This window comes from Psammomys obesus, unplaced genomic scaffold (genome assembly GCF_907164565.1).
Source record: "Psammomys obesus unplaced genomic scaffold, mPsaObe1.curated_primary_1811, whole genome shotgun sequence".
NCBI lineage: Eukaryota > Metazoa > Chordata > Mammalia > Rodentia > Muridae > Psammomys > Psammomys obesus.
This window is the reverse complement of record NW_026585626.1, coordinates 3877588-3899147: the sequence shown is the minus strand read 5'-3', so window position 1 is coordinate 3899147 and position 21560 is coordinate 3877588. Positions and strand designations below refer to the sequence as shown.

General features: G+C 44.0%; 1 protein-coding gene across 5 annotated transcripts in view; it reads left to right on the top strand.

Moving 5' to 3' along the window:
* The first annotated feature begins 575 nt into the window (after positions 1-575).
* The window catches only part of Runx2 (RUNX family transcription factor 2), a 127361-nt gene continuing 106376 nt past the window's right edge, over positions 576-21560 (top strand). For all 5 annotated transcript variants that reach the window (XM_055612433.1, XM_055612426.1, XM_055612416.1 and 2 more), the window contains exons 1-3: positions 576-951; positions 10146-10302; positions 17552-17656. In XM_055612433.1, the coding sequence (XP_055468408.1) occupies positions 604-951; positions 10146-10302; positions 17552-17656 (610 nt within the window). In that variant the 5' untranslated portion in view covers positions 576-603. The remainder of the gene's footprint in view (positions 952-10145; positions 10303-17551; positions 17657-21560) is intronic.

The following is a 21560-nucleotide window of genomic DNA, read 5'->3' as shown; positions in this document are numbered from 1 at the left end:
CGGCCTCGGAGCAGCCGCGGCGGGAGGAGGCGGCGGCGCGGGCCGGCGGCGGCGCCAGAGGCCGGGCAGCCGCGGCCGCCTCGGAGGTGGCGGGGAGCGCGGGGCCGCCCGGAGCGCCCGGATGGACTCCTGAACCTGCCGGGCTCCGCGGCCCAACTGGAACGGGGAGCGGGGCGCCCAGGGGCGCACCCAGGACGCGGCGCCCCAGGGGGGCACCCCCACACCGCGAGCTGCTGCTAACTGCAAGTCCCCCGCCTCGGCCGGGCCAAACACGCCCCCGCGCCCCGCTCGCAGCGGCCCCCGCCGGGGCTCCCGAGCCTCCCCGCGGGGATCTGCGCCTCTCCGGTGTCCCCACCCGCCAAGCCCAGCTGCGTCTGGTCGCCAGCCGCCGGCCCCCCGGCAGACTCCGCCCGCCCCGGCAGTCGGCTTCCTCGAACTTGATTTCTCACCTCCTCAGTCCCGTCACCTCCGTCCTCTATCTCCCCCCACCCCCCCGACCACCCCCCAGGCCCCGCCTCCCCCCCCTCCATTTCCTCCTCCTCGCCCCCCATTTCCACCCTCCTCCCCCTCCCCCGGCCACTTCGCTAACTTGTGGCTGTTGTGATGCGTATTCCCGTAGATCCGAGCACCAGCCGGCGCTTCAGCCCCCCCTCCAGCAGCCTGCAGCCCGGCAAGATGAGCGACGTGAGCCCGGTGGTGGCTGCGCAGCAGCAGCAGCAGCAGCAGCAGCAGCAGCAGCAGCAACAGCAGCAACAGCAGCAGCAGGAGGCGGCGGCGGCGGCGGCGGCGGCGGCGGTGCCCCGGTTGAGGCCGCCGCACGACAACCGCACCATGGTGGAGATCATCGCCGACCACCCCGCCGAGCTGGTCCGCACCGACAGCCCCAACTTTCTGTGCTCCGTGCTGCCCTCGCACTGGCGCTGCAACAAGACCCTGCCCGTGGCCTTCAAGGTAAGAGGCTGGCCACCCCCCGCCCGTGGCCGGGGCTCCCGCGGAGGCTGCCCGCCAGGGGGCTCGGTGCCCACGGGGGTCCTCCAACACTCCAGCCTCGGTGGCCGCGACTCGGGGTGCCAAGGTGACACCCCCCCCCGTCGCGATCCCCTTCTCACCTGCGCCCACTACCATCCCAGCCTCGCCTGCTCATCCTTCCAGGCTCCCGGGCAGCCACCTTGCCCGTTCCCCTGCCGGGGCTCCTCAGCCCCAGACGCCCCGAGGTGCCCACCGCGAGCCTCCAGCCTCAGGCTTCACCCCGCCCCCCTCCCCCGTGGCGCGGGTCCCCCGCACTCCTCCCGGGCATTCCGGCCTTCTCTCTCTGGGATCCCACGCGCTCCTCCGCGCACCCTGTCCCCAGCCGCAGGCCGCTACTCCGGGCCAAGCGTCCCCTTCCCGGTTAGGTGCCTTCAGGGCGCCGGCCCCGGAGGACGCTTGCGCCCCGGGGCGGGATGAGGTGCCAGCCACGGCGCGTGGGCTGAGGGTGCCCAGCAAACTTGGGGATGGCTGCGGGACAGCGGGGACGGACGGGGACGTCCGCGCCCTCCTTGGCGGGCTCGAGTTCCCGTTACTTGGAGGAAGGCGGGGCCGTCGGGGTCTCGGCTTTTAGCGAGGCCCGGTAGCTGCGGGGTTCAGGGCGCTGGGTCCCCGAGGGCTGGAGTGAGCGTCGGGGAAAGGGGACCGGGGTTGAGGCCGCCTCCTCCCGCCTCGCTCCGCACGGGAGGGAGAGGGAATCCTGTGGAGCCACTTAGGCTGGTCGGAATGAAAACGGAGGCGAAAACTTTATTGCCTCGAGAGAGCCGGACCCCCTCCCCCGCCCCACGTCCCTTCTTAGAAAGGTCTGTGCATGGCTCCCGCCCGAGGCCTGGGTTCTAAGGTGTGCCCCCCGCGGCCTCCTTCGCCTGAATCCGTTAGCTTGCCAGCACAGGTAGCTGAGGGAGTCGTGGCAGGTTGGAGGTGTATGGGCCCCCAGCCTCTGGCCTTATCCGTGATGCAGTTGGGGTTCCGGAGACCGAGACGGTGGCGGTGGTGCGGAGCACCCCCCAACCCCACCCCAGAAGAAACTGCTGGGTGGATGGGTGTCCCCTCTCGCTAGTCTAGAAGACAGAGATAGGATGGAGAGGGGTGAGCCAGCAAGAGAGATAAGTCCAAGGGCACCTCCAGCTCTAGCGGGTGGGCCTGGGACCAGGCATCAGTGGACAGAGGGAAGGAAAGGGAGAGAGGGGAAAAAGAAGAAGAAGAAAAAAAAAAAAAAAAAAGAGGAATTGCGCCAGTTCCTTCATCTTGGACTCCGGTGCCAAACTCCCACGGGGCCCCTTGCATTTCCCAGTTGTTGATCACCGGGTACCCCACGCAGCAATTCAGATTCCATGTGTGGGTGGTCCAGGTCAATTAGAGCACTTATCTCTTTAGGTCTTCTATCTGAACAGAAATCTGAATGGATTATTATGGAGGAGGTGTGCGTTGCATTCTAGCGCAAGTTTCATTTTGTAGTTGGATCAACCAGTGGTCCTTAAAAAAATTCCTCTTTCGAGAGCATCCATTTTGTAGATTCATGTGGAAAGGTCAGATATAGGTGAAATTGTAGAAAATGATATTTCCATATGAGAGGTATCTTTTAGAACATTTATCAGCCAAGGGCTCAGAATTATCTAGGCAGCCTCTGTGAGGGTAGACACCATTTTAACAAAACCAAGCAAAAGTCTTTTCCCGAACCTGAACGAAAGTAGCGAAAAATTTCAAACGAGTAGATGTTTTGTATAATGCAAGGGCATGCCTTAAAGTGTAAAGATTTAACCTCATTAATCCAATGTCTAGTGTTCGAACCCCCTGGTGCGGACTGTGCTCAGGACAGAACTGTCTTGAACTGTTCACTTTAAATGCTGCATTGACTTTGGGCACAAGTATTCTTCTGGGAAAAGATTTGGGTGTAAAGATGAAATGCGATTCAGTTTGAACTTTTCTTGGATTTCAAACCTGGATTGTCTAACTAGTTCCTAAAACTATTATGAAAATGAATTTATTTCTTTATTGTTAAGCATGCTAATCACAGAGTGCATTTCCCCCCTTATTTTAACCAGTGAACAGGCCATGGATAACATAGGGCTTATTATAATATTTAAATTTGTAATAAATTGAGTTAACCTAGGGACTGACTGTCTGTGTTCTTTCCATCTGTGTAATGGATTCAAAGAGTGGGTAATCATAGAGACTCACGCCTAATAGTTTCATCTCTCCTCTTTAAAAATATGGATATCTGGAGGTTCAGATTTTGACAGCAACTTTTATAATTTTCATTTCAGTGATGTAACAACATCCTTTTAAAGACAGCGTGCTTTGGGAATAAAAGCATGAGCGTAGCAGGCTTCTTATATTCTCTCAACATAATCAAATACATCTGCACCGAAGAAATGGTATGAAGAAGTCCCCGTTTCAAATGTGGTGACAGCAATTTGGCTATCATACCCAGAATCATGTACAAAATAAGTTATAGTATTGTTAGGTAGGAAGCAGAGAGCTAAACGCCCGTAAAACACCCCCACCCTGACTGAGAGGAAAAGACAAATTTGTTGAGAAATCTAGTGTTCAAATCAACACAGTATTTACACAAAACTGACTGCAGTCAGCCAGAAATAAGTTCAGTAGACGGTTTTGATATCTTTTAATTTAAAACAACATTTCAACATGATCTTGACAGTGGATTGTATTAAAAGGTATTTATTGGTATTGGTATTTATTGGTATTGTTCGTGTAACATAATTTGGAAATTTTAAAAGAGTCCTTATTTCAGTTATATTGGACATGTAAAATACAAAACGGCTAGCGGCCTTCACGTAGTTATTTATGACCATTGTACTTTTACCAAGGGTCTGTACTTTAGAAACAGTGAGTCCTTTCAGGTGTCAAGGAAATGGAAATAAATATTTTTAACATTTCTTTCAGGTGTATCTCACTGAAACCTTAAAATAGTTTAGGCCTTCTATTGGAGGATGCTAGGCCCTTTCTGTCACAGAGGATTTCAGGGCCAGGACAAAGCAATTTGCAAATTCAGCTCAGTAGCTGAGGGTTAGTCTGGTAGACAGAGTGTATAGAATGTGTCAACTGTGCCAGTAGCCCCCTTTGAGTTAGGGGCCTGTCAGCATCTCCACCGAGAAGCCTGGTGTTCAGGGTTCATAACTAAGTTGCCTCAAATAGCTTCAAGCTGAAACACTGTGCTGACACCCAGATGTATATCTTAAAACTCAAAGTCGTGTAGGCCCGTATCACTGTTTTAAGTTAGAGAACATGCGACCACATATAGTCACCACTATCACACATTTTTTTAGTAATGTTAAAGAAAAAAAAACATGTTTAGATGTATGACCAAGTACTCACAGTTGACTTTTTATTTTCAATATAATCTTTCAGTGTTGATGAAGTTTTCAAATGATGATGCAGTTTCTATTTGAGAATGATTTGACATTACTGGCTTTTTTTTTTTTCCCTTTAAAAGCAGTTTTGCAACTTATACATACTTTGTGTTAGTGAGTTATATCTTTCTTAAATGTTTAATGATCAGATTTTGTTCGTATCTTTAAAAAAAATCTAATTATAGCTTAAGAAGAGAAGCTATCATTAAGCTTGTCAAATCTTTATTAAGCCTAATACAAACTGTCTTTGCAAAATTGTGTCAATCATAGTACATGTATGAAGACAGGTGTTAAACTCATCTAAAGATAAATATTGTGGGGCTGACTATATGTAACTTACTAATAAGTTAAAATAAATTTTGGATAGAAAATACTTACTTTTTTAAACTTTGGAAAACTTATATTTGAGGTGTCCTTCTTTGTCTTTTCATTTTTGGCATCACTGATTGTGTGTTTTCAGAGTTTCTAGACTATCCATTACTAGATGACCTAAGCCATTGTGATTACTGGCACGTAGATCACTGGCTTAAACTGAAAAAAGTTTTGTCAATTTTTTTGTTGGACATATATTTAAACTTTTTGAGACGATATCTTGTATTTGTTTTTATTTTATAATTCAATTGACTTTTTTTTCTTCTGAGTTGAGGAAGTCTTCCTGAATTAAGTTCTAAAACCACAGTATAGCATTTGTTGAATTTTTTCTATCGTTTACTTTAAAAAGATAGTTTTTTTGTTTTTGCTTCTTGCAATTACTGAGCTACCTCTCTCTTCATTACAAAGAAAGATAAGATCAGATTTTATCTTAAAATAATTATATTTCATTTTACTGCATGCAATATGCCAAAATAATGTTAATCTGTAAGAGTAATTGATTAGCTTAGACTAAAATGCTGTCCATGGAAATGTCATGGGCAATTTTAAACTTCCAGTCTGGCAAGACCACAGGAACAGGGGTCTGAGTTAAGTTTGCCATCGCTCCTTGTTCAGAAGAGGCCCAGATTTAGTCATAATGGTTCTCAGACAAAATTTCAACATCACTAGAGTTAAATACTCTTTAACTTTAGTTTGTACAAGCTGCATTTGTGTGGTTTAAATACTGGTTACAGTAGGGTGCGCTAAATAAAGAAAATTCTTTCTCAATTCTGGGATGCCCAAACAGAAAGTGACTTCTCCCTTTCTCATGCTTTTCTCAACTTTGTTGTATGTTTAAGCACACCTAGAAATGTAATTATTATCATTTCATCACAAATTATTCTTTGCAGAATGGTACTTTGTGTTGGGTAGCATGGAAGAAATTTCAGTTAATGCTTCTGTCTAGCCAGTTAAAGAGTGACTTTTTTTTTAATTGTTCTTTTTTACCCCTTAAAATGTTTTTCCATTGCCTGGGTTTGGTACAGATGAAATGTGTAAAAATTTCTTCATTCTTTGGTTTTCTAGACAAACATGGTTGAGAATATTCAAAGGAAACTTTTGAGCTTCAGACATCTACTTAAAAAGTCTCAAACATGTAATTATACTTCTGACTGATATAAAGTTAAATATAGTACTCCCCCTCCCAAGACATGTACCACCCCTTCCTCAGAAAAAAATGTTGGTCAGTCTGGTCTGGTAGAATGAATAGCAGAAAATAAAGTGTGTTTTAGTCATTGGACCAGAGTTCAGCCTTACCAGAAAGATTGTCACTGTGTATGTTGGCATGTTCTCCAGGTCATAGAGGGCATGCACAACTGTGTGTTTTGCTAAATATGATATTTAACATGATCATATTTAACATATTTAACATGATCACTATTATGCTGCTCTAGAAAAAATGAATGTATGTAGTTCATACATAGGAATCGTTTCTTTCACATTTTCCATTATTGAATCAATTTTCGTTCTCTTTTAACTAAAAAAAAAAAAAAAAAGTCCATTATGTTAAAACTATGTAGTAAAATAATAATGTCCCAAGCTCTTGAGACCTTTGAATCGAGGCAGATTTCTTTATTATTTTCCTTTTCCTGAAATACTTCACAACTGGAGCGAAACCCACAAGGAGCAATCCTTTATCTTTCAACAATACCGCAGAACCTTTGAGGCCATGAACTGAAGGCTCATGTTCTCAGTGGCACTCCTAAAGGAGGCTAGCCACCGAAGGCCATGTTGAGCAGCAGACCTGGAAATGTCCCTCTCCTTATCGTACCGAAAACAAGATCGCTGTAATGAGACCCTGTGCTTCTGTGGCATCTTGTACATTCTACAGCTTTAAACCATTATTCCCAACTTGTATTGGAAAACCCTGGTTCTTAGCGATGACATGAATGGGGTAAGGGTCGAAGTAGATATGCAAGGAGGATAGGGGGAAAAGCGGAGCCTCTTGCTTTTCAGTGTGTATGATGCCTTCTGGAATAGTATAACTCTCTCTCACCTCTGGTAATAATCTTTTTGCTAGAAAGCCAGGCAGTGGGTGTTAAAATACAATCCGTGCCTTAATATTCAGACGAATACTGGCTGACATAGTCATTTATTTCTGGGTTTTCAAACGTGCACATTTTTTTGGCACCAGAGAAAGGCCTCACCTTCAAGAGCACAGCAGTTGTTTTAGTAACTGCCCCCCCCCCCCACGCCCCACCCAAGTTGCTAGACCAAGGTGACAGAGAGGAAGTCTTGTTCTCAAGGGATTTGCTTTTGACCCAGGAGACTTCTTTTGTTGAGAATAGCCCTGTACTCCAGGCAGTGCTGGTCTGCAGCAGAGACACTTTGCTGTTGGTGAGGGATGCTGACTCATCCTGTGACTGGTTCCCTTAGCCCTTGAGTTGGTAGCCACAAAGCAGTTGGCTTCTGAGAACAGTGCTTTTTATGGAACTCTTTCATTTAGTTGTTTCATAGACACAAACACACACAGCACACACACGGACACACATAGATACACAGACATACACATACACGTGCGAACACACAGATACACAGACACGCGTACACACACACACACACACACACACACACACACACACGTATTCCCTCTCACACGTAACTGGGTCTGTGTACATGTGTATGCACATTACATATGAGACAATGGAGTGCCATAGCATGCATGTGCTGATCAGAGAAGGACTTCAGATATTGGTCCTTGTCTTCGACCCTGTCTGAGGCAGTCTCTTTGCTGTTTGCTGCTGTGAACCAGGCGGAATGACTCACAACTGTACGCCCCCACCCCCATCTCCAGTAAGGGTTTGGTATTGCATCTTTTTGCGTCGTGGGCTCCAAGGATTTGAAGTCAGCCCCCGTGCTTGCATAGCTAACACTACCCACTGAGCCATCTTTCCAGGTCCTATTTAAAAAACACCCATCAAACCCCCCCTCCTAATATTCCAGGCATTGGTTTGAGAGTTGGCGTATGGAAACAAACTAGGTGAAATGAAGGCTAGTCCTTAAACATTGAGCTAGTTTAGTAAAAACGGAGATTGATCACTAATGTATATGGATAGCAAAAGTGAGGGCGAAGGGATACAGTGGGACACTGGGAATGTGAGTCCTACAGTTTAAAGAAAGCTTTTTGATTTTGAATTGAACAAGGCATAAAGCTGAAGAAATTGAGAAACAGTCTAAGAGCCAAGTAAGAGTGACAAAAATTCTTGGCAAGGTTTTCTTTTGTTTGATTGTGTTCCTGGCTGGGAGAGAGGTTATAATGGTAAGGGAAGATTTTGGGGTGGGAGTCACAGGCAGGGAAAGTTCTGTCAAGATAATATCTGTTTATCAATGTACAAGAAATGCACTTTTAGGAGGACATATGTACCAAGCGTGTTTGGGAAAACCTAGGCTTACTATATGGAGATTTTGACATAGGAGAGCATAGAAGCAGAAGTGAAAAAAAAAAGCGGGGTGTTTGCTAGACAGACAAACAGAGCGGCTTTGAAAAGCTGCTGCTGTAGCTGGAGCCCTTGCTAAGTGACCACAAGATCTCTGGACACTAGGTGAAGGAACGGGAACAGGCGTGCAGAGCATCCCGAGAGGAGGGAACTGTCACTGGGAAGCAGGGCCTTGGTGCACAGAAAACAGGATGCTTCGTATGTGATGGGGCCGGCATTCTGTCTCCAAGGTTGCATGTTGAGCCAAGGTAGGCAGCTAAGCTGGGGTGAAGTGATTCCGCTTGTGTGTTAGCCTTTGGAGACCGCTGATCCTGTATCTTGCCTGATAAATTTCAGATTAACTGTTAAAGACTATGGGGGCAAATGTGTCATTCCAACATGGTAGATGAAATATAAGTGGAATTGTGGGCACGAGCGTGTGCTTACTTATATGCCGGTGCTTGTGTGTGTCAGAGTTTGAAGGTCAGAGGTCAACGCTAGGTGTCAGCTTTTGGAGGGTTTTTGTTTTTATGTCTCTCCCGTGGGCCCTGGGACCTGTTGATTAGGATTATATGGTTGGGTGATCCCAATCTTCCTTGTTCTGCTTCCCCAGTGCTGGGATTACAAGCATATGCCATACCTCCTGGCTTTTGACATGGCTTCTGCTAAACAAACTCTGGTCCACCTGCTCGCAGGGCTAGCATTTTACCAACCGAGTCATCTCCCCAGCCCCGGGGTATATTTCCTGACTCTGCTACTCATTCTCATCCTTGGCTAGGTCTCTATTCTCTACCCAGACTTTACTCTTTTGCTGGCTTTGACTATTGTACTGGGGCCCGCGGCAGAGAAGATACGCAATAGATAGTCACAGTTATCGTTAAAAGATGAACACTTAGCCCCTCCCTCCCCACCTGATCTCTATGCAGTATTTCAGCCAGGCACCAGGAGTTTGACTTGAGAGTCCTCTTTCACAGTGCTGATCAGGTCCTCTGTGTGTGTGTAGGTACGTGGACTCACATGTGAATGTGTGTGCGCTGAGTGCATAGGAAGGCTGGAGGTTGGTATTGGCATATCTTCCTCCATTGCTTTCCATCTCTTTTTAAAATCACATTTGTGTATGAACTAGTCCACGCATGCCGTGATGTGCATGTGGAGGTCAGAGGTCAATTTGCCTGAATTGTTTCTCTCTTACCATTCACGTTCCAGGAATGGGACTCAAGTTATCAGACTTAGTGGAAAGCCCTTAATCCAGGGAGAGCTGCCTCTTCTGCCCTCTGCCTTAGGTTTTGAGACATGGAGCCTCTCCTGGAGCCTGGAGCTTGCAGATTAGGCTGAGGTGGATGGCCGTGAAGCGCCCTGAGCTGGCCTGTTTTCCACCTCCTAGCCATGGGGTTTCATACAAGCTGCCTCCCCTTTTCACATGGGTACTGAGAATCTGAACACAGGTCCTCATGCTTCCACAGCGAGCACGTTACCCCCTGAGCTGGCTCTTAGTACCCCTAAGTACTCTTCCGTTTTTAGCTCAAGATCGGACTTGAGGCCACACCTCAGGGCTCTTGGGTGGTAGGCAGGAGATACCTTAATATGTGTGGCGAAATCTGCAGCTGGGTCACCAGCCTTCGTTCTGAGCTATGATTCCTGCAGACAGCCTAACATGGGGCTTTAATAAAAATGTACATATATTCTACAGAATACATGAAGGCAAATTTGGCTCACTTTCGAAAATGGGTGGATCCCGAAAGATCAATGTGTTTGAAGTGGTGTCATGACCCCAGTACAGAGGCTTCCCTTCTGGTCTGCCATCGCTGGACCACAGCCCTGGGCCCTGATAAGACCTCATTTACAGGGAGCATGTGTTCTCGGTCCTTAAGTGTTTCTTGTGTGCCACTCTTCCTTCTGTATTTCCTGTTTCATGTAGGTGGTAGCCCTCGGAGAAGTACCAGATGGGACTGTGGTTACTGTCATGGCAGGGAATGATGAAAACTATTCTGCTGAGCTCCGAAATGCCTCCGCTGTTATGAAAAACCAAGTAGCGAGGTTCAACGACCTGAGATTTGTGGGCCGGAGTGGACGAGGTAGGTCTCTTCTCCTTAATGCTGACCGTGGAGTAAGGCCATTAGGTTTGCTGATGCAAGCGGACCTGTCTGTATGAACGTAACAAGTCAGCATCTTCTTTTTACTGAAACAGACCCACCGAAGGCTTGCTTAAATAAATCCAGATGCCCTTGAGTGTTTTCCTGAGTATTTAGGCCTTTTTTCATTTGTTTTATGATACTGAAGAGTCAAACAGTATTTTCAGAAGAACTAGCTCCTAATTTCATGGGGGGCTTAGCATGTACAGTAGAGAAAAGAATGCTCAGAGGATCAAGTTCTGAATTATGAGGAGTCACCTGACTCGAGCTGACTGAAAGGCAATGGGGAAAGGAAAACGATTGCTTTGGAAACATTTCCTGACAGTGTCATCTAAGTTGAAATGGGGACAGCGGGAGCACCGTCTCCCCTTAGCCTTGTCAGCTGTGAATGAGTTCAATTATTCTTGTAGGAAGAATCTATTACAATATTTTTAAGGCTTTTTTGTTTGTTCGTTTGTTTTAGACATGGTCTTACTTGTGTAGCCCTGGCTGGCTTGGAACTTACCGTGTAGACCAGGCTGGCTTCACACGCAGAGAGATCCACTTGCTTCAGCTTCTGGAGTTAAAGGCCGCCAAGCCTGGCTCAAGGATTTTCATTTGAATTTGTGCATTACTTATGTTAGACGGAGTATAAAATTGCTGAGACATCTGACCGGGATCCCAGCGGTTCCACAGTATTTGGGGCTTTTATTCATCGGAATCCACATTAAGATATTAGGAACATTTAGCTGAATCACAAAACAGGAAATAGTCCTTTAAAGGATTATCACCACTGTTTCAGAAAAAGGAATTATTATTTTTTGGTGGAGATCAATTATTTTTATAAGGAGATCAATACCTTTTTTATTTACTTATTCTCCAGAGAGACTTCTACTGGTTATTCACCTGTCAGAAGTATTATATTCATTCAGTTTATTGGATATAATATTTCCATTTTAAGTATTATACTAAGAAGAGAAAAAAAAACACAAACAGGACCACTTTAGACCTGAGGTGAGGTGAAACCGTGAAGCCTGTGTACTCACTGCAGCCAGGGTCTGAGTCAGGAAATGAGAAACACCATTCTAAACTATGTCTAATAATTACCCTCTAGTTCGGATCATATGTCAAATTATTACCATTGTAAAAACTTGATAAGGGAAATTTAAGCAAGGCTGTTTCCGATGAGTAGTTTTAGTTACTTTCTAGGAATGGGGCCAAGAAGTACTTTTTAACTTAAGGAAAAAAAAAAAAGGTGCATGCTAATGAGATGCTGTCACTGAAAGGCTGTTTCAACCAAAATGAGGTTCAGAGCCTCTGACAGACCAAACTAAAGGGCTTGTCTCCCAGGCAGGCTCTGCACTCCCTCATTAGCAGGATGAGGACACACAGCTTCTGTCTACTGACTGATTGCTTGTGTGTGCAGTCCCTCGCTCATTCTTTCATCTACTCTTTCTGGTTTTGTTTGTTTCTTAGTTACTGTCACAGAGTCACAGCACAGTTAAAAGATTTTCCTTTTTCCTCCTGAAAAAAAAAAATGTAAACATACTGAAGTACCTGTATGGTCTAAGTTGCATCTTTTTTTTTTTTTTTTGATTACTGTAACCAGAGCAGTGAATTTTAATATTTAAAGGATGGGGTGCTGCTCTTAATTTAATTTTACAGATCCAAACTTGTGTTTTCATTTATTGCAGTTTTGTGTTATATAGACGCTAAATCACCCTTTTTTTTCTGATCAATTTGACTAGAAGCTATGGCGGAGTGATAGTGTACTTTGTAAACCCTCAACATATTTATTTAAGAAACTTCAAAAAGAAACAAAGGGTGTGCACTGTTTTACTATATTGGCTTTCTGAGTTTTGGCTGGTTTCCCAAATAGCAATTTTTATATTAAAAAAAAAAAAAAGACAGACTTAACTGCTTGCAGACTTTTCACGCATGGAAGATGAAGGAAGCCTCTTTTGATGAAGTGTAATTATGTCCAAACAGAGCTGACCCCCTCCCCCTATATTTCTTATGATCTTAACTGAAGAAAGTAGGATTTTTCCTTTGAAGCAGTCGGGACGTGGTGGAGGATCTGAAGTGCTCCAGTCTGCTGCCAGAGGCAGGATGGAGAAATTGGTCCAGACTTGTCTTCAAGACTTGGGGGTGGGGTGGGGTGGAGGGGGTGAGTGCAGAGAGAGAAATTGATTTATCACTAATAATAGATTTTATATTACTATATTACTTTGAATGAGAGGAAGCAGTAAGATTAAGCTTAAGTGGAGAGAGAAAAAAGACAGAGTGTATCAGCAGGAGACAGCTCTTGATGAAAATAAGTCAGGTTTTCAGTGGCAGGAAACTCAAGCCTGACCTGCTTTTTTACAAGACCATCTCCTGCTTCCTCTTTGATTCTTACACATCCTCATCTCTGCTGCTAAGTCTTCTTTGCAAGCTTTGCCCACTGGATTTTTTTCTCCCAACTTTTACAAAATGTATCTTTGATGGTGTTAAAAAGAAATGAAAAACAAACAACAACAACAACAAAACAGGTTTCATAAACATGTTTCTTTTAACCTTTTCACTCGTGGAAGCATAGACTCTCTGAAATTGAAAATGGGCCTTAGGTTTACAAAGCATCCATATTCCCATTAACTTTTGCTCCCTAGATTATTGAAGGACCACAACATTTAAAAATGCCCGAGATAAATTACAACAACAGTGAGACTTGCTTGAAGTCATGGTTTTCAAATATCTCTTCCTTCTCCTTAGCATTTTACACAGAAGCGTTTAAAGTGACTTTGACCATTCCTATTCCTCCTCCTCCTCCTCCTCCTCCTCCTCCTCCTCCTCCTCCTCCTCTTCCTCCTTCTCTTCTCCTTCCTTCTTTGGGGTGCTTCCTTTCTTTCGACATCAAGCATTGCTGCTTTTAATTTACAAGTCTTTTAAAGCATTTACAATGCACAGAGCATGGTGTTTTGTCAATTTAGGACACAAACCTGCTCACAGTCTATCCCTTCTGGCTCTTTCTGGCATCTTCTAACTCTAAATTGGAAATGATATGGCTTTGGGTAATATTTCAGGACTAGTTCCTAGATGAAACCGAGGATGATAAAATTAGCTTTGCCTGTGGAGGATTCTGTGGAGGATTATGAATGTGTTCACATGTGTGTGCTGGGATGTGTGCCTGTGTATAGTACATGCAGAGCTTAGAGGTGGGTGTTGAAGTGACTCTTTTGTTTTGTGTTGTTTTTTTGTTTATTTGTTTGTTTGTTTTGTTTTTTTGAGACAGGGTTTCTCCACATAGCCTTGGCTGTCCTGGACTCGGTTTATAGACCAGAATGGCCCCAAACTCACAGAGCTGGTAATACAGGCCCATGCCACCACTCCCAGCTACTGAGATGTCTATTTTAATCTCTTTTCCACTTCTTTTTTTCCAGACATGTCTCTCAGGTAGCTTACTGTGTCAACTAGACCTGGTGGCTCTGTATTTCCCCATGGTCCTCTCTAGTGTTGGGGTTACAGACATACATCTTGATGCTCCCCCCTTTTTAAACATGGGTGCTGAGAATCTATACTTGGGCCTTCTTTACTCATGGAGCTATCTTCCCATCCCACATAAGATTTGTTTTAAGTGTCATCATTAGCCTGGCATTTGTGGATCAGCTATGGATAGTAACTTTCCATCATAGCCCTTTGAGCCACTGTTAAAAATGTAATCCTGGGTACTGGAGAGATGGTTCTGTCACCAAGAGCACTTGCCACTCTTCAAGAGGACCTGACCTGGGCTTGATTACCAGCATCCCACATGGCTGCTCACAACTGTCTATCACTCTAGTTCCAGGAGCTCCAATGCCCTCTTCTGACCTCCAGGGGCACAAGGCATACACATGATGGACAGACATACCTGCAGGCAAAATGCCTATGCACATAAAATTATGTATTAAAAATATAATCCTGGATTCCTGCACCACTGATCTCTTTAGAAAGTAGAATTTGGAAAACTTTTTGTTTTTTACCTAATGAAATCATGAATGCCCACATGAACACTTGACTCAGGAAATGCATATATTATTGTAAGATGAACTAATTTAGTGAGTTGAACAAATTAGTGAGTCAGATCAGAGTTTCTGGAAGTTTTGTCAACACTGCATTCAGAGGATAGGGCTAATCAGAAATGCAAAGAGCATTTTCTGACTTTGCTTTCATCATAAATTTGAGCTTATAGGTGTCACACACCTATAATCCCATGCTTATAATCTCAGCAGTCAGGGAGGCAGAGACAGGCAGATTTCCATGAGTTTGAGGAAAGCCTGATCTACAAAGCAAGTCCAGGACAGCCAGAGCTGGACAGAGAAACCCTGTCTCAAGATACAGAAGATGACGGTTTCTCCCTCGTCCTTCCTTTTTTTTTTTTTTTTTTTTTTTTAAAGCAGGTTGTTTTGTTTTTAATCTCAAGGCTTTACTTATTTATTCATTTATTTATATTTTTAAGATTTTTATTTTCTGTGTACAAGTGTTTTGCCTGCATGTATATCTGTGTACCACAGATTTGACTGGCACCTAAGGAGATTGTGAGCCTCCATGTGGGTCCTGAGAATCAAACCGGGGCCCTTTGCCACAACAAGTGCTCTTCACCACTGAGCCAACTCACCAGCCCTAAAGGAGTTTTAAAAAGGGGAACCATATGTTCATCTACAAGCATTTTGATTCTTTGTGCTTGAAGGATGGATTTTGTATCTGGCTTTGTTTCTAATGAAGTACATTTCTCTGGCTTTGGGAGCAGCATAGAAAACTTATTATCCCAACTTTGTAAAGATTTAAAATAGGAACACCTTCAAAACCAGTCATGATATATTCATGGACATCATCACTAGCGGGTCCTTTAGAGACGTTAAGGAAGAGCAAGCCATAGGCATTCTTGATGCATTATTATTAGCACCAGGGACGCTGTCTTCCAACCATGGCCTTTGGAGCCACCGTTAGAAACGTGGATCACTGATCTCACCCAGAAGAGTATTTTTAAATGTCTTAATTCAAATTAACTTTGAATCCAGAGACTCAGCCGTTGTTTTTAGTTCTTAATCTTGGCCTCCTACTCAACTTTTTGATCTCCATTTCTGTTGACTTTGAGTTTTCTGGGACTACTTTAGACTCCTGGCTTTCTTATTCTCCTGGCCAGTGTTAATGTTTACAATAAACCCTCTGCTCTGTACTTGACATAAATTACTTAAACCCATGTAATATCTCGTATGTAGTAACTACAATGTGATGAGTCAGTGATACTTAAAAATAGATAGATTCATTCATTACACTAATCCAGTTATAGTTATTATTTCCTGGGCACACCTAGAAATGAGTTACCTATTTTTTTTTTCATAGTCTGTGGCAAAATAGAAAAAAAAAACCCTCATTTTATTTCCCCCCTTTTTCTCCTTATTTCTTCCTTCTTCCTTTCCTTTTCCTCCCTCCCTGTTTTTTCTCCCTCCCTTCCTTTCCTTTCCTTATTTCCTCCTCTCCCTCTCTCCTTTCCTTCCTCTTCTTCAGTTCCCCTTCTTTCCTTTTCTTCCTTCTTTTCTGTGGGAGAATTGAACCCAGGGCCTTATACATGCCATTTCTGTATCTTGGAGTTACATTTCTACCCTAAAGTATTTATTTTAAGGTCAGAAAGATTTGAGTTTAGTTCCTGATTTTTTTCTCATTTATTAATTGTATGACCTTGGGTAAATTACTAAGCTTCTCTGGGCTAAGACTTCCTTATTCCTGAACTGGGGTGACAGTCTTAGCTGGTGAAGGTTCGATGAGATAATGTGCTTGGTGTGGCTGGAGCTTACTGAGTTTCTAATCAATACTCATCTGTCTTAATGCTACCCTTCCCACATTCCTCCCTTGTCTATGCCTCTCAACTCCTGTAGCTATGGAAAAGCAGTCACAGAGTCTTAAGACTATCCACACACAGTAACAAATGATGTGTTTCTTAACCAGATTTTAGGAACTTACATGGTCTGGTTTGAAAAGAAAAGCCATTCAGTAGACTTGACAGCCAAAGACCTGTTCTCCATTAAGCCTGGCGCATAACCTGTTCCATATTAAGCTATGAAAAGATTGCATTAAACTTCACATTGCTACATATTGTCTAAGATTTGTGTTTTGATTTAATACTCCCAGCTTTCAGTAGAAGGGGGAAAAATCTGACCAAAAAAAACAAAGCAAAACAAAAGGAGCTTTTTATCTGTTACAGAGGCAGACGCTCAGCTCAGCCTGCTGATGTTTTATTGAGTCACAGTTTCACGCCCACCTTTTCCTGTCTTGTAACAGTTTGCAGTTTTGACTATCTGACATGACTAACCATTGCAAATCTAACTGATTACAACTGTCAGTGAGTCTGTAGAACAGAGGCCAGCGTCTTCTGGAGAAAGCAGACGTTCAGATCTTTTACCACACTTTTCCTGCCCCCACACCATTATTCATCACTTTTAGCTCATTAATTTGTAGCATCAGAGGGGATTTATCATTGCAGAAAACCTCTTCAGAAAGTAAAGTTTCGTGCTTGCATTGAGAGGTGCTTAGCAAAAAATACGTTGCTATCGGGAGTTCCTTCAAGATTTAGCAATGAGATGTGTGTTAGGGAGGGGCGAACTGGGAGGAGAAAAACTGTTCCATGACACTGTTCCATGATGAAATCTGGTACCACAGGCTCATAAAGGCCTGGACAGGAGATGGGCTCCCATTGAAATGATTCCCACAACAGCTTCCTTCTTTCATCTTATTGCAGTTCACTTAAGCAGTTCACTTAATGCTAAGGCCATGTAAAGTAAATAACGTCACCAATAATAATTTACTATTGTTCTCTCAAGGGGTCATGAACTGATTCTAAATAAACACTTCTAAATTTGTATGTGATTAAGATCTACATCTTTCCTGGGGTTCTATGCAAGAAGCCTCCAATCCCCAAAACAATCTCCTTGGTAGTGGAAACAAAATCCCAGAGCCATGTAAAGAGGTGTCTCTGCTCTTCCATTTTCTCCAAGGATCAGGAACACAACCTGGCATGAAGGCAGACAATTTTAGAAGTGCTTTCCAGTGGCCATCAGAGGGTTTGTGGTTTACAGGAATGCTTCCTGATTGACGATATCTCGGAGATTCTTCGGAGAAATTTGGATGTCTATATTATTCTAGGCTCATCAGTATCACCCGTTTGTATTCACTGTGTTTCTCTCTCTTACATCTGCAGGCAAGAGTTTCACCTTGACCATAACAGTCTTCACAAATCCTCCACAAGTGGCCACTTACCATAGAGCAATTAAAGTGACAGTGGATGGTCCCCGGGAACCAAGAAGTAAGTACTGGCCTTTCTATTGAAGATGCTAAGAGTGTTTGTGGGGACCCCGAGAAGAATTTATTCTGAAGGAGTTAGTAAAACTGTCACTGCATATGGCTTTTGTAACTTTGTCATATTTTTGCATGTATTTTTTAGGAAGGGACAGTTAATAGAACTTTACAGTTAATAGATTAACCTTCCCCACAGAATTGCTTTAGGCTGTATTACTTTGGGGAACAAGCAGATAGCTAATCAGTCACGATAATGTTTAGCTAAGAAACTCTGTTCCCCCATTCTGTAAGGTGGGCAGGGCCACAGAGACCCACCAAGGCCGAGGAAGCAAGTTATAAACTTAAAAATCAAAAGCTTAGTCAAAAAGCATTTGTGTGTGTTTCCCATGGCCCAAGAATTCGTTTTAGCTCGCCCACTCAGTTCCCTTTATAAAGAGCACAGGGCTTAATTACAAAGGATTTATTTGTAAATGATAACTTGTTTCATTGTTACAACACTGTTGTTTGGTCATTTTCTAGTAACTGTTCTAGACAGTTCCTTTAACAAGAGATACAAATTAGGTTTAAGTCCACCTTGGTTTCTTTGTCTGTCTATTGCAAAGTTTTATCCAGTAGTCAGCCAAAGGTAGGGAACTTACTCTCTGGGCCAATATTTATTCTCTTCCTGAATCTGGATCAGACCGGATTGACTTTTGCTCCGTGCTCCTGCCATCCCCACTGATTTGAGTAAGCTTGGCATAGCAGCATTAAAATATATTTATAGTGTAAAGGTTATTCAAAGTTGAAGTGTGAAGAGTTCTGTGCCTTGTAATAAATATCATAGAAAGCTCTGCCTTTGCTAGCTGAATATGTTGGAGTCCTAGGCACTGCAGTTAGGAAGGTAAATTTGGCTTATGATGGGGCAGACAGAGACAGAAGCATTTGTTCTATGATGATACCCAGATAGTGAGGCTGGACTCTCTCCTTCCTTTGAAGAGAGGAGTCCTAGATGGCTTTGCCTTTACCCATGCTGTGTATCTTTTAGCAATGGGATCCTCTAGGAGCTCCTGACCCTTATGCTGCTGTCTTTGTCACAAAGGCTGACTGCTTGGATGAGTGAGGGAAGTTTCCTATCTAAGAATTGTTTCCTCCTCCTTTCATGTGTAAGGCTTCCTTCCAAATTCCTAATGTTGGGTCAGTGCTGGCCCTGTCTGTTCAGTTTGGGAATGCCCTATTAGATATTTTAGTTTGTGTGTGTGTATGTGTGTGTGTGAGCCTCTAAATCTTTAGTCTCAAGGGTCAGAGGTCATGCAGCACAGAGGAAGAGAGCAGTTCAGGAATATCTTAGCTGGTTTGGGCTTTGCTAGCCTTTTCTGGACTGCCATAAATCATGGTTGATTTCCTTCTGAGGCAAGACATCTTCCAACCATTTACCCGACAAGCCCTTGGTTTGCTGAAGAGTCATTCCCATTTTCCTGATGCATAAAGTGGCACAATAGCCTTTAGTATTTATTCAACACCACTAATATTTGCCTTTGAAAGATGCTGGTTCCTGCCCATCCCAGCTGCTTTCTTCCGTGCATAGAAAAACCATTATTGTGTGTGTCTGTCTGGGGTATGTGTTGTGTGTGTCTGTCTGAGGGTATGCGTATTTAGAGTGGAGATGGGTGCTTCTGACTTGATGGTTAGCAGAGAAGAAGGGAAGGGTTAGTGCCATCCTGTTCTAAAAGAGATGGCAAGAAGGTGAGCAGGCTGATGGCTTTCTGATTCCAGTGTATGGCAGGATCTCATTTCAAAAGTTTTTTTTTGGGGGGGGAGGGAGCAGCATGAATTAGCTGATAGATCTACTGATCTGCAAAGACAGACAAGTGCCCTGAAGGCCATGAGGCCTCGGAATAGCAGATACATGCTGTATGTGTGATCTGAGTTCATTCTTTGGGTAGTCCTCAGGGAGGATGGGAAGCAGACACAGATCTAGGAGTGGAAGAACATTGGTCCTTGTAGTATTTTTTATAAAATTAATGCTATCTGGATATGCAATGACATTTTCCTGCCACCGAATGGCCACTTACCTGAATGTAGGGGTGTATCTGGGATCAGTCACTGGTTAACCCTACAAATTGGTCAATGCTGGATTCTATCCTTCTACCTTGCTTCTTGGCCATCTGTCACAAGGACTCAACTTTGCCATTTTACTGCAAAAGCAGTCTAAGTCAATACACAAACAAGCGGTCACAGCAGTGTTTAAATAAAACGTTATTTACAGGGTCAGAGAGATGGCTCATCAATTAAGAGTGCTTACTGCTCTTGTAGAGGACCCTGGTTTGGCTCCCAACACTCACATTAGGTGACTCACATGGTGCTTATAAACTCACGTAGGCATACACACATACACAGAAATAATAATAAATATATCATTTAAAAAAATATCCAAACTTTGTAAAAACAAGTGGTGAGCCAGAGGTGGCCCACCAATTGTAGTTTTCCATCCTTTCTCTAGATTTCAAAATGTCTAATTTTATCAGCCACCAACAGAGAAAGGCTTGTAGTAAAGGACTTCCCTACACACAGCGAAAATGATAATCAATATAATTGGTCCAGTTTATCTTCCCTCCAGTTATAATTCCCAAAGTAGCTGTAATTTGCCATCAAAGTAGCATATTTCTGTTTGTTGCTTGAGTTGTTTGAAGGACTGGGGGACTTTGTGCTATTGGTTCCGGTTTATCAATGGGATTCCCTGCTCTTCCCTTAAAGACCTGAGTGTAGTCTGAAATCATTATTTCCAATGGTCCAGATGGCTGGATAAGGACACATTCTGAGTTCACTAGTTGGGCCTGTCAGGGCGCTTGTCTAAAATCCTGAAGCCAGCATTTGCCCGCTTTGCAGACAGACATGGTCCCCAACTGTACTTGGCCTTATTTTTCTCATCATTGAAGACTAATGAAAATACTATCTTCCGCATCAGTTACTGTGAGAATGTTAAACGATACGTGGTATGTAAACTAGGTAGCGTAGCAGCTGTCACGTAGGAAGTGCTCGTGAAATGTCAGCTATTACCTCACTGGCCTTCTCCACTGTCAGGAGGTTTTGGAAGACTTTTTACTGTATACATCCAGGAAACAGGGGCCATGTAATCTGCACTCCACTGTGTTGTTTTTCTCCCTTGAATAAAGCTTTGCTAATTTTCGCACAATAGTAAATGACACTGATCCGTGTTCTAAATGGTGCTTTGAGCAGATATTTATATCACACTGCCCGGGGAAAGCTGTGCAGGACTGAAGAGCAACACTTTTGTGTGCTACATCACCATACCCAGGCAGGGTACTGGGTGACACCCGAATCCCACTCTGGGGCCCTCCTTATCAACAACATATCTGCCAAGACTTGCTTTTCAGTCAAAACTGACAGGACTCATCCTTCCGTGTTTTCTGTCTCTGGCAGCTGGGCCAGGACTGTCGCATCACAAACAACTCCCTTTCTTAATATACACATCTGGCGTTGGCAGTTGGACTCACTTCATAAGAGCACATGATCATCACTCATTACAAGATTAAAAAGTACCCCATGGCATCATTGATGTTTTTCAACTTTGATCTTCTGCAGTTGTGATTCATCTCAGTTATAAAACTTCCCTTTAAAGCAACGTAGCCCGTGACTTATTAGAACCTTCATCTTAAGTAGCGTAAACATGAGCACGGTGCACGTTCTTTGCAAGATGCCATTTCTCTCCTTGGCCCGAGCTTATCATTTTAAGACATGACATCATACCGAAGATCCCAAATTTGTAAGCCTTGTACGGAGGCACAGCGCTTTGACCTTCTGTTGGCAACTGAGCTTTGAAGAGCAAGTGCCGTCTGCTCGCCAGCAGGAGAAGCTGGCGCAGTGGCGGCAGCCACAGTAATGTGTTTGGATTTCTAACTCTTTTACACATC